The sequence below is a fragment of the Schistocerca gregaria genome, chromosome 7 (assembly GCF_023897955.1).
Source record: "Schistocerca gregaria isolate iqSchGreg1 chromosome 7, iqSchGreg1.2, whole genome shotgun sequence".
Classification (NCBI taxonomy): domain Eukaryota; kingdom Metazoa; phylum Arthropoda; class Insecta; order Orthoptera; family Acrididae; genus Schistocerca; species Schistocerca gregaria.
In genome coordinates, this window is record NC_064926.1 from 160,146,580 (window position 1) to 160,163,849 (window position 17,270).

General features: G+C 43.5%; 1 protein-coding gene across 2 annotated transcripts in view; it reads left to right on the forward strand.

Annotated features, from left to right (window-relative positions):
- LOC126281373 (neuroendocrine convertase 1-like) overlaps positions 1-17,270 on the forward strand; it is a 435,322-nt gene that overhangs the window by 342,248 nt on the left and 75,804 nt on the right. For both annotated transcript variants that reach the window (XM_049980291.1, XM_049980290.1), the window contains exon 10: positions 7,498-7,716. In XM_049980291.1, coding sequence (XP_049836248.1) covers positions 7,498-7,716 — 219 coding nt within the window. The remainder of the gene's footprint in view (positions 1-7,497; positions 7,717-17,270) is intronic.

A 17,270-nucleotide genomic window follows, 5' to 3' on the forward strand; every position in this document is an offset into this window, starting at 1 on the left:
CTTCAAGCACTTTTTTGCAATGACACTATCACTTATCAATGTTATTATTATTATTGTTATTGTTATTAGTTGCAGCAGCAGCATTTGTGGAATCACAGCCAGTATTAACTTCATTAGTAGTTAGTCAGTTCTGTTTGTTCACATTATCTCTCATACACTGACATCAATTTTTGTCGTATTAATGACCTTTTATTTCTATTACTCATACTAAAATCATTGTTGAAGGGACTAATATGATCGGCTTACGTAAATACACTGATTGAAAAGTTGCAACACCAAGAAATAATGATTGTAGAACAACGAAATTTCTGGAATACGTTTTCCTAGGCAACATATTTAAGTAATTAACATTGCAAGATCACAGGTTATTGTAACAGCGAGAGAAGTCATCGTAAATATGAAATTATGGTACTTCAACAACCGGTTCAACTGCCTGAATATCGAATGCAAGCTTGCAACCGTATTTGCATGATGTTGTATAGGTGCCGGATATCAGTTTGTGGCACAGAATTCCATGTTAGTTGCATTCTGTCGGTCAATACAGGGACGGCTAATGCTGGGTATGGATGACACTGGAGTTGTCGTCCAACGATGTCCTATATGTGCTCTTCTGGAGACAGATCCGGTGATCGAACTGGCCAAGGCAACACTTCGACACTCTGTAAAGCATGTTGACTTACAACAGCGATATATGGGTGAGCGTTATCCTGTTGAAAAACAACCTCTTCATGAGGGGCAGCACAACAGGTCGAATCAGCAGACTGGCGAAGAAATTAGCGAAACCGCACCCCAGACCATAACTCCAGCCGGCCGCGGTGGTCTCGCGGTTCTAGGCGCGCAGTCCGGAACCCCGCGACTGCTACGGTCGCAGGTTCGAATCCTGCCTCGGGCATGGATGTGTGTGATGTCCTTAGGTTAGTTAGGTTTAAGTAGTTCTAAGTTCTAGGGGACTGATCACCTCAGATGTTAAGTCCCTTAGTGCTCAGAGTCATTTCAACCCAACAGTCAAACAGATCAGTAACAGCTTGCACTGTACGTGTTTGAGAATTGTACTGCAGAAACTGTCATCACTTCTGTCTCTAAGCTAATCGTAGGTTGTGTTCTAAAAATGAACAGGATAGAGACAGAAGTGATGACAGTGTCTGCAGGACCTGATCATCATTTAGCAGGACAATACTCAAGCACATACAGTGCAAGCTGTTACTGATTTGTTTGACTGATGGGGCTTCTCCCAAGTGCTATACCACCCACTGCACTCCCCTGACTTAAGCCCTCGTGAGTTCAACTCGATATCTAAAGGAAACACTTCACGGCATTCGCTTCGGGACTTCTACAAATTCATCGAGCAAGAGACCGCGCCGCTCGAACCGTCAACACAACTGGCACTGCTAAGAGTACCAAACGACTTCCACATCGCTGGCAACGGGCTATCCACAATGCCGTTGACTACTTTGAAGGCCAGTAAAATTTTGAAACGCGTATCTATTTTGTAATAAATAAATAGCTGCGACTGTTAATGTTCAAACCTTAGTAATTTTCATCCTTCATAGTGGCACTATTTGCGCCACTCAGATTCGTCTGGCTTCAAATCTGAACAGACATCATCTTTCAGAGGTAGAAACACACCTATCAACTTTCGTTTCTGTCGCACAACACCGTCTTGGTGTTGTGTTGTTCTTCCTTCAGTGAGTATTTTCATTTTCATACTTGTTTGTACATGCATTGGTCGCACGGTTCTGCAACGTCTGCACATTGTCGATTGGTCTGGTATGCACCAATGTCTTTCAGTCTCCCCATAGTGAGAAGTCGAACGCATGCAGGTACGAAGCAAGGGGCGGCCACGCTACAGGACCTCCTCGACCAACTCATCGCTCATGAAACGTTGGGGTGGAGTACTGCCTCACGATCTGTAGAGAATCGGATACTGTCCAGTCATACATAAACCAACGTCGGTGTATTTCGGCAAGGAATGTTTTCCAATAGAGCTGGCAATTCATGGCGCTGATCGGTGATTCTCAGCATCTGTTAAACCGTTTGGTAAATCTTGTGGGCCTCTGAGTCCTGTCACAAACAATTCCTATCCGTACGTTGTTCTTAATGCTTGACCTCCACGAATGCTCGAGGATTTTCTTCTGCTCACATATGCGTATCGCGGTAATTTACTCTTGTGAGTCCTCCCTCATATTCGAATAAAACGCATTCTATGAGCTACGATATTCAGTAGTCTGTTGTAGGAGCCAGTGCCAGAACTGTAATCCGGCACGGTGGTCTACCAGTCATAGGTTTGGTCCACTTTGCATATGGCAAAGGTAAAGCAATTACTCGTGCCGAAATGACCACGTCAGAGTGTGACTAATACCTACAGCGACTCCAGTTTCTCGCACACTTGTTTTAGGTTCAAAAATGGTTCAAATGGCTCTGAGCACTATGCGACTTAACATCTGTGGTCATCAGTCGCCTAGAACTTAGAACTAATTAAACCTAACTAACCTAAGGACATCACACACATCCATGCCCGAAGCAGGATTCGAACCTGCGACCGTAGCAGTCTTGTTTTAGGTTCAAATGGCTCTGAGCACTATGGGACTCAACTGCTGTGGTCATCAGTCCCCTAGAACTTAGAACTACTTAAACCTAACTAACCTAAGGACATCACACACATCCATGCCCGAGGCAGGATTCGAACCTGCGACCGTAGCAGTCGCACGGTTCCGGACTGCGCGCCTAGAACCGCGAGACTACCGCGGCCGGCCCTTGTTTTAGGATCATGTTCTACATGTTGCAATACTTCCTCGTCAGTTTCCGGCGTGCGAACGGGGCGAGGCCAACCGCCGTCCGTTATCCTTGCTGCCGACGGTCCGTGTCAGCATGTCGCTGGAATAGCCTACTGAACACTCTTGCAGATTGCAGGGCGCATTGTCGTTCGGCGTACACTTCACAGGCTTACAGATTACTGCCACCGGCCGACCGCTGGGTTGTGAAAGTGTGCCGTCACGGCTCCCTGGGCAGTGGTGGCGTTACAATAGCTGCAGCGCGGTGCTTTCACAAATACAATAATGTGGTCTGATGACGGTTATTCGAATATATCAATTTTACGTGCGCTACTGTCAGAAATAAAGAATTACGGCAGTATGTCATTTGTTTCAAAGTTCCAGCTACTGGACCAAAGCTTCCTAACAAAGTTAAACGACATTAGGAATCAAATGACGCTAGTTTGGTACAAAAGAAAAAAAAACCACGAGAGCCAATTTTCCACACATTAAAAGAAGTGACCAAAAGACAGATTTCACCAAACAAGCTTCGATTTGCATTCTTATTTCATCTTAAAAAGTTGCCTACAGTGCCGCAATGAGGAAGAGACCTCACGGAATAGCAGAAGATCTCTTTTCACCAGCTTCTCTGGACATGGTACCTATTATGATAGGTGAGCCAGCTGCCAAGCAGTTGGTAAATATGTCCTTGTCGGACAACAATATCTGTCGTCGAGTACCCGATTTGGCTGACGACATTGGTGATCAATCGGTTAAAAAACTCAAAGATACTGTTCAGTCGGATGAAGAAAAGAGACAATGATACACATCTTACTTGTTACGTGCACTTTTTACCTAACATGAAATTTCATACGGTTCTTCTTTTCTACAGGAAAATATCTTGAGAAACAAAAGCAACAGACATCTTTGAAACATTACATTCTTACTACATTAATTCAGAAAGTCGTGTAGACGTGTGTACAGATGGTGTTCGAAGTATGACTTGCTGTTACGCCCGACCTGCAAGTTATGATCCGTAAACTAGCTCCTCATGTTATTTGGGCTCACAGTTGTATTCACAGTGAAGCACTTGCTTCAAAAAGCGTGAACCACATGCTTCATGAGGTTGTTCCATCACTGACTGACGTGGTAAAATTCATTAAAAGTTGGCCACTTAAGTCGAGATGTCTTCAATAAATGTGCGTTGATGTGGGGGCTGGGCACATTTCGTCAGTTTATTACAGTAACTCTTGCTGGCTTTCACGTGGGAATATCTCTAAAAAAAGTGTAAGAACTCTGAAATAAGCTTCACTCTCACCTTGATCAAGAGAAATATTTCAGTTTGGAAAAGTTCTTAGAAAGTGACTCAGTACTGAAGCGGGTGTACTCCTGTGGCATTCTGCAGCTGTCTCACAAATGTCAGAAGGAAACTACTATTCTGCAAAAAAAAAAAAAGATGGATAATGAAGATATGCATTAAATTTTCCCTGCTGATCACACAGTTTTATAGGACAATGACTTTCAGTTCAGTAAAGAACTCAAGCCATGCATGTCGAGGATCTAATTGAACTCACTAGTTGATTTCTGGAGTACTTTCCTGAAGAAATGATCTGTCACAAATGAATCAAAGAGTCGTTCTATCAACATTTACCGCCACAGAACGACAGCAATTTATTGATATTTAGGTTCCAAACTGAAAAGGAGGTTCGTTTCCCTTTCAGTGCTGGTGTTTTGGTGCGTAGTGGAACAGGAGTATCCCGAAATCAGTAACAAAGCCCAAAGATTTTTGATGCTTTTTAAACGTCCTACTTAGTGGCGAAGGTTTCTCAGCATTGGCGCCCATCAACATGAAATGCAAAACTGCGAATGAATGCAGAGAAAAAGATGCCAGTCGCAATTTCCAGTATTGTGTTGAGATTTGAATAACTGATGATGAAGAAACAAGTTCAGGCTTCCCATAGATTTCGTTGAAAGAATAAGGTGTCAAGACATTAAACGTTGATTTAAACGTGTTATTTCAGCAATTAACAGAGAGATAATTAGTGTTATTTTTATTCAATTTTTTTCTTTATTTATTATTTAATTATTTTGAAACTTAATTTTACTTACCCTACTCTTCGAGTCCGATGTCATCTGCTAAAGGTATCGCAGGTGTTTATGTTGAAGTCAAGGGAGCCGTCGACCCAAAAGTCTGAAAACCACTTTGCTAACCAGTTGCAGAATACCGTGCTTGCCACTTTCGTCTTGAAGTAGTAAGTCTCCGTAGAACATTTTATGCTACAGTTCGTCCACGATTCAAGGAATCACATTTGTTTTGGTAACTTAATGCACGGACAGCAAAACAGCCTCAACTGACTTATGTAGTAAGTATCTGCACTGTGTGACTGGTGCCGCGGCAGCTTTCGCATCGACGACTTACAACCATTCAGACACGCGCAGCGAACTGCGTTAGTAAGACGGTCTACACTGTGAGTATTACACATTACTTTTCACAAGCAAAACAGCCCATTGAGCCAGATCGCTGGTCGATCATCAGCGATCTGTTTGTTATCTTTGGCGCGTCCCCGGGCATGAGCATCTTTGCGTTTTCGCGGGGCGGCGGGAGGCAGTCGGTTTGGGGCGGCCAGTGAGACTGGCGGAGCTGTGGCTCGGGCGTAAGCACATGTGTGACGTCTGTTACGCTGGGGCTGTCTGCTAATCGTGAAGCTCCTGCGGCGGGTACTGGCTGCCTGGAAGGCATTTCATATAAACTGTGCCAAGCCTCGAAGTGAGACGGGAGTCCGGAGTTGGTGTTGGCCTAGATGTTTGTACAAATTGAGTTGCCTGTGTGAGAAGCACGGCGTGGGCCTGTTGATTGGTTCGTCCTTCTGGTAGCCACCGCGAGTTGATGTTCGGCCGGAATGTCTACAGATTGAGGTGAGGATAGTGTGAACAAGTTCTCGTGGGATGTGCTCCCAGCCTCACTCTTAGCCTGCGTTATTTCTAAGTGCCGACCCCTTGCCTGTGACTGCTTCCGGGTGTCCTGTAAGATTTCACAGCAAAACCGTGTTTTTGTGGCATTCTGTGTTTCTGGCTCAGCCTCCGCCTGTAAATGGGACATCTTTTGGAATTTCTTGATACTGTAATTTAAACATATTTAAAAAAATGTTCGTTCAAAATAAGCGCATGTTTCTTTGGAACACTGCAGTTCAAACAGGAGTGGCGTAATGTTAATGAGTATTTATTATTCGTCAAACGAAGTGTATTTAATGTTTTGCAGTTTTCTGGGGCACGCATCTGTGTTAATTAACTCACTTCAGTGTATTCTTTTGAGTAGCACTGTAAGGTTTTTTGGATATTTGTCAGTGGGGCGTATTGTGAAACGCCCCCTTAGAAAAATTAATGAATTATTGTGCTGATAAACCTCTTACATTATTTGATTTTCAAACAGCTGAGCGGAACTGAACATACTCAGACATTTCGCTCTTTCCCTATTCTGATAAACACTAAACTGACACACAATATTTTTAGCGCAACGCAATCTGACTTTTAATAATCCCTACAAAAGACTGGCCCTGACTAACAATAACCTATACCTTTCACAAATCACTTACCTCACAAAAATCTTCGTTACTCAAACTACTCCAATACAGCGAGCGCCAATACTGCTAGCTAAATAAAATATTCAAACTACTGAAGACACTAACTACTGATAGACATAGTTAGCAAATGAAAGATTCTGGTAGGGAACAAACAATGTATTTGCCTTAATAGTGTTCAAAAGTCATAATATCTATATCAGTCCATGATATTCAATATTACAAATTTACTGTCTCTGTCCAGATCATCCGCTCTCAAAACTCCGCCATCTCACTCCCCACATCCACCACTGCTGGCGGCTCACCTTCAACTACGCAACGCTACGCGCTGTTAACAGCCAACTGCCCAACACTACAATAGCAAATTCCAACAATACCACCCAGTCACAGACTGCACACAGCACAGCCAGTGATTTTCATACACAGCGCTACGTGGCAGTGGCGTCACTAATATAAGAACCTAAACAGCCGACTTACAATTGATTAAAAAAAATGGTTCAAAGGGCTCTGAGCACTATGGGACTTAACATCTGTGGTTATCAGTCCCTTAGAACTTAGAACTAATTAAACCTAACTAACCTAAGGGCATCACACACAACCATGCTCGGGCAGGATTCGAACCTGCAACCGTTGGAGTCGCGCGGTTCCGGACTGAGCGCCTAGAACCACTAAACCACCGCGGCCGGCTACAATTGAGTCAATTTTGTTTTTCTCTATCTTTTGAGTTGCGGAGAATTGTTTAGTTTATCTGGTTATTGGCTTAACTTGCAATTCACGCACAAAATCAGCCGATATTGAAATGGTTATTTATGTTCCTCTTTAATGTCACACAGATTCAAACGTAACTTTATTTATGTTATTTGAAATAAATGTGTTGGATTGGCCTTAATGAATTATGTGCAATCGAAATAAGGGACCCAGTTCGTCATTAGTGCTTGACAGTGGCGTGTAGTTGGGGTTGTGAGCCAGTGCTCGGACCACCATATCCCAACAGGTGTTGGTTTCGGGACAGATCACTGTAGTATCTTTCCTTCTGGTTTTGATCGATACTATTTCCTGTATGATTAAGGGACGCTTTTGATGAAGATACCGTACTTATGCGTGAAGCCGTGGTATTACAGAACGCGAGACGTGTCCTATGGTGACGAGGCCGGTGTGTTCTGCTGCAGCCCGGAGCTGACGTGGCGCGACGTGCAGCACCTGGTGGCCTGGACGTCCGAGTGGGCGCCGCTGAGCGACAACCGCGGCTGGTCGCGCAACGCGGCCGGCTTCCGCGTCAACACGCGCTTCGGCTTCGGCCTCATGAACGCCTTCGCCCTCGTCTCGGCCGCCGCCAACTGGACCAACGTGCCGCCCAAGGCCATCTGCTCCACCCCCATGACGCCCACGTGAGTACCTGCCACGTCGCAACGCGCGCTAACAAAATGAGGCCACAATATTAGGAACAGTTGCTATGGTTTCCAGTCGCTCCGGACCGCTTTCTTGCAGTTCTGCAAGCTGTTCCTTCCTGCGCAAGTCTTTCCATCACTGCAAAACCACTGCAACCAACCTTGCCGACTATTACATAGGCAGCACCGGCAAGGACAGCATACAAAGGAATTTTACTTGTTGTTCGTGTGCACTATAGAGGGAAGAACACGTTATTACAATATGGATCATTTTGGTGTGTATAGGGGATCGCGTCATGGCTCAAATGGCTCTGACCACTACATGACTTATATCTCAGGTCATCAGTCCCCTATAACTTAGAACTACTTAAACCTAACTAACGTAGGAACATCACACACATCCATGCCCGAGGCAGGATTCGAACCTGTGACCGTAGCGGTCGCGCGGGACCAGACAGTAGCGCCTAGAACCGTTCGGCCACACCGGCCGACGATCGTGTCATGGCTAGGGCTGTTGCTAAAAATATCGATGTACCTCGGAGATAGTTTTCCAGCGATATATCGATAAATCACAGTCGAAGTGGCAACATCGACAGCCAATATTTTCATTTTACATTATATTTTATTCGCAATTACGGAAAATATTTGAAATTGTTCTTTTCAAATTGTAGTAGAACATAATTTTGCTTTCAATGTCTGAAGTAGTCTAACTACTTCTTGAGCTTTCATCACGTTCAGTCTTTCTCTTTGACATGAAGAAGAAGTCCGATTGCATTGGGGGGAGGGGGGAGGCGAGGGGCAGTGTGAATGGAATTACAAGATTTCCTATGTGAAGACATAGCACACCAGTTGCGTTGAGAAACAATTAACGCAGCTAGTGCGCTATTTCTTCACATCGACATTCTTCAAAAACATTTGCTGAAAATGAAGAACAAAAATCTAAATGACAAGACTGGTTTTTGCGGTGGGTGGAGATCTGAGAGGAAAAATGGTGACGTAGTCAGTGCTCGGTGCTACCAAAAGAAACTGGAAAGTTCAACGTCAGCACGCAGTTTTGGCACTACAACTGCTAGTTCGCTGGCGTTTATAGAAATGGAAAAACAGAGAAGTCAATAAAAATGTACCAGAGAAATACGACATGTGACGAAACTGAACGACGGACCCATCGGTCACCTTTCATTGTGCCTACTTACATTGAGATACCATTTTTCGCAAAGTTGTTATCGCTAAACTTGACGGTGTATCATTTACCTTTCAATTCATGCTGTACGGGGGATAGGCAGGCTGCTAGCTTATTTATGTACAGAATATCTAATAATAAATCAACACTTAAACATACAGCTCTAAAGCCGACAGTGTATTTACAATGTGCAGACCATATATTTACAGACCGGCACGTCATATTTTTTTATGTCTGTATGTTGACATATCGAACGTTTTCGATGTTTCGAGAGCTGACACTGAGGTGTTTTTTTAAATGTCCATTTTTAGTTCCCCGATATTCTTAAAAACATCAACAGTGCTAGTCCTGGCAGACGTTCAAACAACAGCTTTGGATGAAACTGTTGTCTACTTGGAGCAATTAGGACATTGATGACACTGTGGAATGAGATCTGCTAATTTACTTTCAACGGGGAGTGAGGGGGAAAGCCTCCTAGGATACTTAGCAGTGGTGATATTGGAACGGAGAGGAAACTTTTTTGGCTTCATAGGAAGTGAATAACGATACAAACGCTCCCTGATACAATTTACAGTTTACTTCGCAATAATTCACTCAGAGAAGGTTCTTACAGTAGCTTTTGACATATCAGTGATTACATTCTACCGCTCACTATGTTAACGTTTTGTCGGCCGCGGTGGTCTCGCGGTTCTAGGCGCGCAGTCCGGAACCGTGCGACTGGTACGGTCGCAGGTTCGAATCCTGCCTCGGGCATGGATGTGTGTGATGTCCTTAGGTTAGTTAGGTTTAAGTAGTTCTAAGTTTTAGGGGACTAATGACCACAGCAGTTGAGTCCCATAGTGCTCAGAGCCATTTTTTTGTTAACGTTTTCCAGCAACTCCCTGATCCTGAGTTCTACATTTGACTATCAGAGAAGAGTACTCTGCTTGTGACTTGCTCTAATGATACACATTTAAATACCTAAAGAGATGAGTGCGGGACAACACACGAACTCCATACACACAAAAATAATAACTGTCCCATGTAGCGCCTCATGCCACTAGACACGTTATTCATACCAGCAGACAAGTGTAAGACGGTGCAAGACATCACTTGATTTAATCATAAATATACGTCATAGGGACGGTAAATGTTATTATCTCTACGTATCAATATTATTCAAATCGTGAGCTGCACCCATAATTTTTTTATATGAAATTAGTGAATTTTCTCATGGCGTTTTTGCTGCCTATGTCTGCAGTCACATTCAGATCTCAAAGTAATAATCAAATTAACATATTTAGTAAGACTAAACCTTGAATTTCTGGTGCATCCACGCACCACCACAGTAAAATTAAAACAGGGAATAGGTGAGCGAGTACGAATGAGAACAGTGGTATATTTCAGTTTACAAAATAATGACCAGCTAGTAAATCTCACAAAAAAATGAACCCAAATCAGAAAAGTGATGGTACTTGACTGACAAAGCGTTCATTGAGGTGGAAGCTATACAAATTCTCCATTGAATTAATCCCTTTTACAACGCTATCTGACTGTTTTACATGAATTCACTGCGAGGTCTAGTTCTATTAAAACGGAATCAACAACGATCAAGTACACCACTGACTGTGGTTCACCGGAGAACAGGGAACTGTGAATATCGTTCAGCAACCCTACGCCGGTGGAGCAATACTTCACCCTTTCACCTCGATTTAAGCAGCTGCAGAAAACGGCCCACTGTAGGCCAGGAGCGGCGCTCTCCATCAGCTGTAATGTTGTAATGCGTGCATGAAAATTTTCAAACTACGCCGACTGGCTTTCTGATTGTTAGAAACGTCCTTATCAGAGACCTGAAATCCCAGCCGATTTCAGTGTGAGGTGCATCGGGTCGCTGGTCTGCCCAAACCAATTTGATTCACAGGCACGATGATGCATGCTGGTATTAAATGTCAGACGGCTGAATCAGGACGTATAAGTTCTCCTTCGTGACATGCTGTAGTGTCCTGCGGCAGGAAACAACTAACAGTCAGTTTTAATACACTTCATTGTAATTAAAGGAAACGCCTTCTTAGCATACACTAAGTGTAAAACACAAGAACAAACAGAAAAGAACCCTCACAACTCTTGTGGGGGCCAACTAGATAATGAAACAGGACAATGGGAGAAAATACTGACCAAAATCTGCACTATAAAATACAAAATACAACGTTCTACTCAATGCTACTGCGGGCTTAAGTACTGACTGGAGCTATTCCTAGAATTTAGTGAACACTGCCGGTCTGCCGGTCTAGGCGTGCTTATAAAGCCAGGTCGGCGGAGAGCTACAAGAGTCAAATGAGTTCCGATTGGTGGAACACTGTCACATGTTGTCTGGTAATTCCATGTTTATTTGGAAAGTCTATTATTGTTACTGTCCGCTGGCGATGTTTCTCTCCTCCCTCCTGAAAGGGGGCCGGCAGCCCATCTTGCATGTCGGTTGTGCGGGCCCTCTAACAATAAGGGGCCGTTAAGACACACGTGATATGTCAGAGATGCTGTTCTACTGTCCACATTCTACAGACTAATCGAACTACTCGCTACTTATTGAATCTCCCCTCTTGACTGTTCTGTTGGCTTGGTAGTCAGTCCAGACACAGCACCATGTTTACCATGCCGGGGGAGCAAGCCTCTGCTTTTCATATCCTGAGAGGAGCCAATCTTTGACTGAAAATCTTTTTTGTCTGAAAATAGAAGATTTTAGACTAATGAGACTTCGTTCTCCCTGTAAAAACATCTATCTAAATGGGACCACAGTCCCTCATTTATGAAGAGATCTAATCTTTCTAGGCTGGCCATTTTCAGTTTCTGAAAGAAGGCTGTTAAGCTTCCCAGACAGTTGTGCCCGTGAAATATATGTTTTTGCCGCTCTCTAAAAGAACCTGGGGACTTCCTGGCTTCAAGGGGAGTTACTGTCTTGCCTACACTAAACACGTGTACCACCTGCTCTGTCTGTATCGTCCCAGCTTCTAAAATGAGAATGCTCGCCCTTTTATGACCTTCCCACCGTTTGCACAAGAGTTCAGATTACAGCAGTCTCTCTTAAATGGCTTCCTCCACCCACTTTCCTCCAACTGGTCACCTTCACAATGGACTGTCGCCTGGCCCAGGTAAAATGTTTTGTGAGCTGGCACCCTCCTACTCTGACCCTAAGTGAAGGATGGAAGTTCCAAGGCCTGAGTCCCTCTGCAGGAACAGTCCACAGCGCGGCTTCCCTGAATCATTCGCACAGCCAGGTCACTGGATTCAGTATTTATGGCTTTCAATTCATCTCTGTACCTGTTATCCATCGCCTCCAATACGGTCCCTCAGTACAGCTTCTCTAAAGGCCACATATTAAGTTAGTTGAACATCCTGCCCACAATTTCTTCATTTAAAAATGTCACAAACGACACGTATCAAATGTAGTCCTAAAGAACACCGAGATAATGACCTAAATTATGAATATTAATCTGACAGTTTTGTTAAAATGAGAGAGTGGCATGCCACCTATCAATATTTGTTGCTCTATATATTCTGAAACACAGAAATACTAATATTCGTTCCTACTTCTAGAGTGAAACTCTACAGAAATTGTGCTTTACTGACAGGCAGAAAACTCAAGGCAATAACTGTGGCTGGATATTTACCAGAAAATCAATAGTTGCTCCTTCGAATTTGTAGTCTTCTCGTAGTTTACTGCAGCATCATCGAACCTATTTGAATAGTCTGGAAACGCCCTACCTGGGCTGACACTTACTTGTATCAGTAGCTGTTACATATAGTTCTGTTATTCTAGGTCAGTGACCATGGCCAGCCCAAACTACTTTCTCTCCTGCATGAGGTGACACGTATGTTTGACCCACTTCTTGGCCACCCTCATTGTGTCGTAGCACTGTTTCCGAGTGAATATTTAACATTACTACTTACTCGTGTTTTATTTATTTTCAGGGCGTCCTAAACACTTATTACATTAGTAAAAATTGGCAGCTTATATTCATAAACTTTGATAGATTTGACGAGAAGGACAATATAACCGTCAAGATAACAAGGGAAGATATATTGGAGCACTACCACACAATCAACTTAACGGCTCATGCACCCAAATCACTAAAAATAATAATATACACAGGTAAGGAAAATAAAATGGAGGATCTGTTGGATAACAATATGTTTAGCTTTTGGACAGATAAAGGCACGATATGGAGTTTTGATGTTGGAAGCAGGACATAAGAAAAATCAAGATATATTCATTTGATCTGTCAACACAGAAAAAGCGTTCCACGATGTAAAATAGTGCAGGATGTAGGAAATTCTGAGAAAAATAGGAATGAGCTGTAGGATATTATGGGTAATATATATAATACAAACAAGTATCAAGAGGCAACAAAAGAATGGAAGATAAGAATGAAGAGCTCGGTTTAAAATGGGTGTAAGAAAGTGGTGTAGTTTTCCACGCTACTGTTCAATCTGTAAATCACAGAAGCAGTGAAAGAAATAAGAAATATGTTCAAGAGTGGGTTTAAAATTCATGGTGACACGATATCACTGACAAGATTTGTTGATGTCATTACTGTCCTTAGGAAATGTGAAGTAGAGTTACAGGATCTGTCAAATGGGATCAAAGTTCTAATGAGTACAGAATATGGATTGCGAGAGTTCTGATGGAGAATAAGAGGTCTACGAAAGAGCATCCCACGTGGCGTATTTGGTAACGTTTTTCCATGTACGAACTCCGATTTCAATCCGAAGTATCAGTTCTACATCTAGGTCTACAACCATAGTCCACAAGAATGGATAAGGAATGTGGTAGGTCCATTGCGCATCATTGTCACTTCCCCCCTTTCGTGCTCGAAATTGATTGACCTCCATGTGAGCTGGAATCTCTTTAATTCTAGGCTTAATGCCGGTGAGATATGCGTAAGAGAAAACAGTACATTAGTGGACTCTGCTAGGAACTTACGTTCTCGGAATTTTAGTAAGAGCCTACATCATGATGCACAACGCTACACTTTCAGCATCTGCCTATGGAACTGGTTGTATATCTCTGTGACTCTTTCGTGCTTACTAAAGAACCTATGAGTAAACGTGCTACTATCCTTTGGATCTTGTCTATTAACTCTGTCAATCATATCTGATAAGGTTACGATACTTACGAAGAGTAGAGCAGTGTAGTTCGAACGAGAGTTCTGTAGTCTACTTCATTCCTGGTGGACTGCACTTCCTGAGGATTTTTCCAATGAGTCTCCGGCATTTTCCTTTACTCCAGTCACTTATATTACTGGTTTTATTGCAAATCTCTGCGTAAGCGTACTCACAGAGATTAAACGAATGTGACTGCTTCAAGTGAATGATTGGACATCTTATCATAGAGTAACATGCCTTTTCTCCAAGTTATGCACAGTATTTTACATTTGTTGGTGTTAGTTGTTAACCGCCAATGTGTGCACCAATGGTCGATCCATTGCAGGTCTCGTTGTATTTCACTATAATTTTTATCGTTGTGATTCCTCTACATACAACAGCATCATGGAATTTCCAATATTATCCATTTTCAATCTAAATTAATCTCACAATGGGTTGGTTCCATGCCGTACTCAGCTGCAAATCTGCTACCATTATTTTTAATTTTTTTAGGATAGCTGGGCTGGCCGTTGTAGAACATCATGTTTTTTTTCACACAAATATCCCAGTAAGCTGGAGGTGTGGCAGAGGGGATCTCAAATTAGACTTGGGACAGAACTTACAGTCCCGGCATTCGTCTAACAACCAAAGAAAATTTTATTAAAATCTTGGTGGGAACCATGGGATTGGAACTATGTTAGTTTATCACTGGGGCACCGACGACCAATGTCCCTGTCCAAAAAGTACGATGTCACGGAGAAAGAAGAATAAAAACGCAAAAACATAATTAATGTACAATAACGAAATTTCGGAAACACAATTGTCTTGGTAACTTACTCGTATTTAAGTGATTAACATTACAACATCACAGGTTAACCCAAGCGCGACATAACCCATTACAAATGTGAAATGCTGGTACATTAATGAGCAATAAAACCGCCAGGACGTTAAATGTAGCACGAAGGCGTGCATACTTTTTGTTGTACATGTGCCAGATGTCAATTGGTTGGCTGTAGTTCAATGCTTGTTGCACTTGATCGATCAATACATGGGCGGTTAATACTGTTTGTGAATGATGCTGGAGTTGTCGTCCGATTATGTCCCACATCCGCTCTATAGGAGACACATCTGGTAATCGAGACCAAGGGAACATTTCGACACTCTATAGTGCGTGTTGTGTTACAGCAGTGGTATTTTAGCGAACTCTGTACTGTCGGAAAACATCTCCTGGAATTCTGTTCGTCAGTGTCGGCATCACAGGTCGAAATCATTAGACTGACATAGAAATTTTCAATGAGGGCACGAGAGACAGCCACGAGAATGCTCCTGCTGGTCTCATACGAAATCGCAACTCAGATCGTAATTCTACGTGAAGGACCAATGTGTCTAGCACTCCGACAGATTAGTGGAAGACCCTTAATTCGCCTCTTTCCAACCAACACACGGCCATCACTGGTACCGAGGCAGAACCAGCTTTCATCAGAAAACATAACAGACCTTCACCCTGCCCTCCAATGAGCTCTCGCTTGACACAACTTAAGCAGCAACTGGTAGTGACTTGGGGTGAGTGGAATACACGAACATTCTTCATGAAGAACTGCTAACAGTCTTGGAGGGTGGTCGGTGGATGCTGACGCGATGCAACGCGTCTCCCTAGTGCAACCCAGACATGCTCTATGGGATTCAAATCGGGACACCGAGCAGTCCTCGCCAAGTGTACAATATATTCTGTTTTTTTTAAAACCTGTTCTCCGTGAGGTCGAGAATTATCGCCTATCAGTACAAAGTCTGGGCCCACAGCAACTCGCATCAAGCTTGCTTGTGATTCCAAGATGTCTTCACGGTCCTGACAGGATTTGGATTTTGCTGATTCACCCGTAAAATTTCACGAAGAGGTGTTCGAGTGGCTAACATAATCCCTGCCCATATCATTCGAGATCCTCCTCGATATCGGTCTCTTTCCATAATCTTTAGGTCCTGAAATCGTGTTCCATGTGCCTTCTAAATGTGAATCCGTCGAGAATCCCCTTCGAAGCTAGATCTAGACTCATCTGTGAAAAGAATATTGGCCCACCGTTCGACTGTCCAAGTGGCATATTGACCACTCTAGACTGTCCCTTCTGTGAAGACATGTCGGAGGTAGGCAGCAGGTCTCCAATAATAGAGGCCAGTCTTCTGAAGCCTTCTCTATACCGTTTGCCTCGATAAAACACGTCCAGGGGATGCTGCGACATCTGGTGTCAGTTGCAGTGCAGTAATAACGCGGTACCATTGTGTCCTTACACCCACAAAAGGGTCCATTCTTACAGATGCCACATGTGATCGATATCCTGGATACAGTTTCGGTCTCTATAGACTGTCGCCTCATCCGAGAAACAACAGAACGATCCGCATTAAGTCATTGGGCCACATCAGTTTGTGACTCTCCTGCTTCCGTTCTTCCTATGGCATTCCACAGCAGAGAGTCCGTAGGGGTCTTCTCCGTTCCATACTACACCGTCTGTGACTGTGTGCACGGTTCAAATGGCTCAAATGGCTCTGCATACTATGGGACTTAACATCTGGAGGCATCAGTCCCCTAGAACTCAGATCTACTGAAACCTAACTAACCTAAAGGTATCACACACATCCATGCCCGAGGCAGGATTCGAAACTGCGACAGTAGCGGTCGCGCGGTTCCAGACTGAAGCTCCTAGAACCGCTCGTCCACAAAGGCCGGCTGTGCGTACGGCGATTGCGGATGTGGGAATACCCTGGAAACACTACACCGCTTGATAGGCGCCATGACATCATTGCTGATGTGACTGCCCCTGATCGAAATGCCATCTTCCGTGCAGAACGCGATCGTTGCGACATCTGGTGATCTAATGACAATCTGTATGATTATATCGTGAATAAGACACCGGACCGCCAAATAGCAGTTCATTGCTTTAGTGCTTTAGTTTTGGCCACTAGAGAGAGAGAGAGAGAGAGAGAGAGAGAGAGAGACTGCGAGTGTTGCGTGTTCGTTCATTTTAGTATCTGAGTAATGTTATAGTGTTAAATGAAACTATTATTCGAGGATCAACAGTCTACTGGAAGGATCATGTTTCAACTATTCACTTGTCTTTGTGTGGTGCAAACAAGCAGCAGAAACCAGGAGAGTAAGGTTCCTGAAAAGCTGAGTTTAATCAACACAATTCACAGTTAGCGGAATGATATGACCGGACCGAACGCAAGTTTGTCTGCAGCCCTGTTAACTGCTTTGGATCTCCTG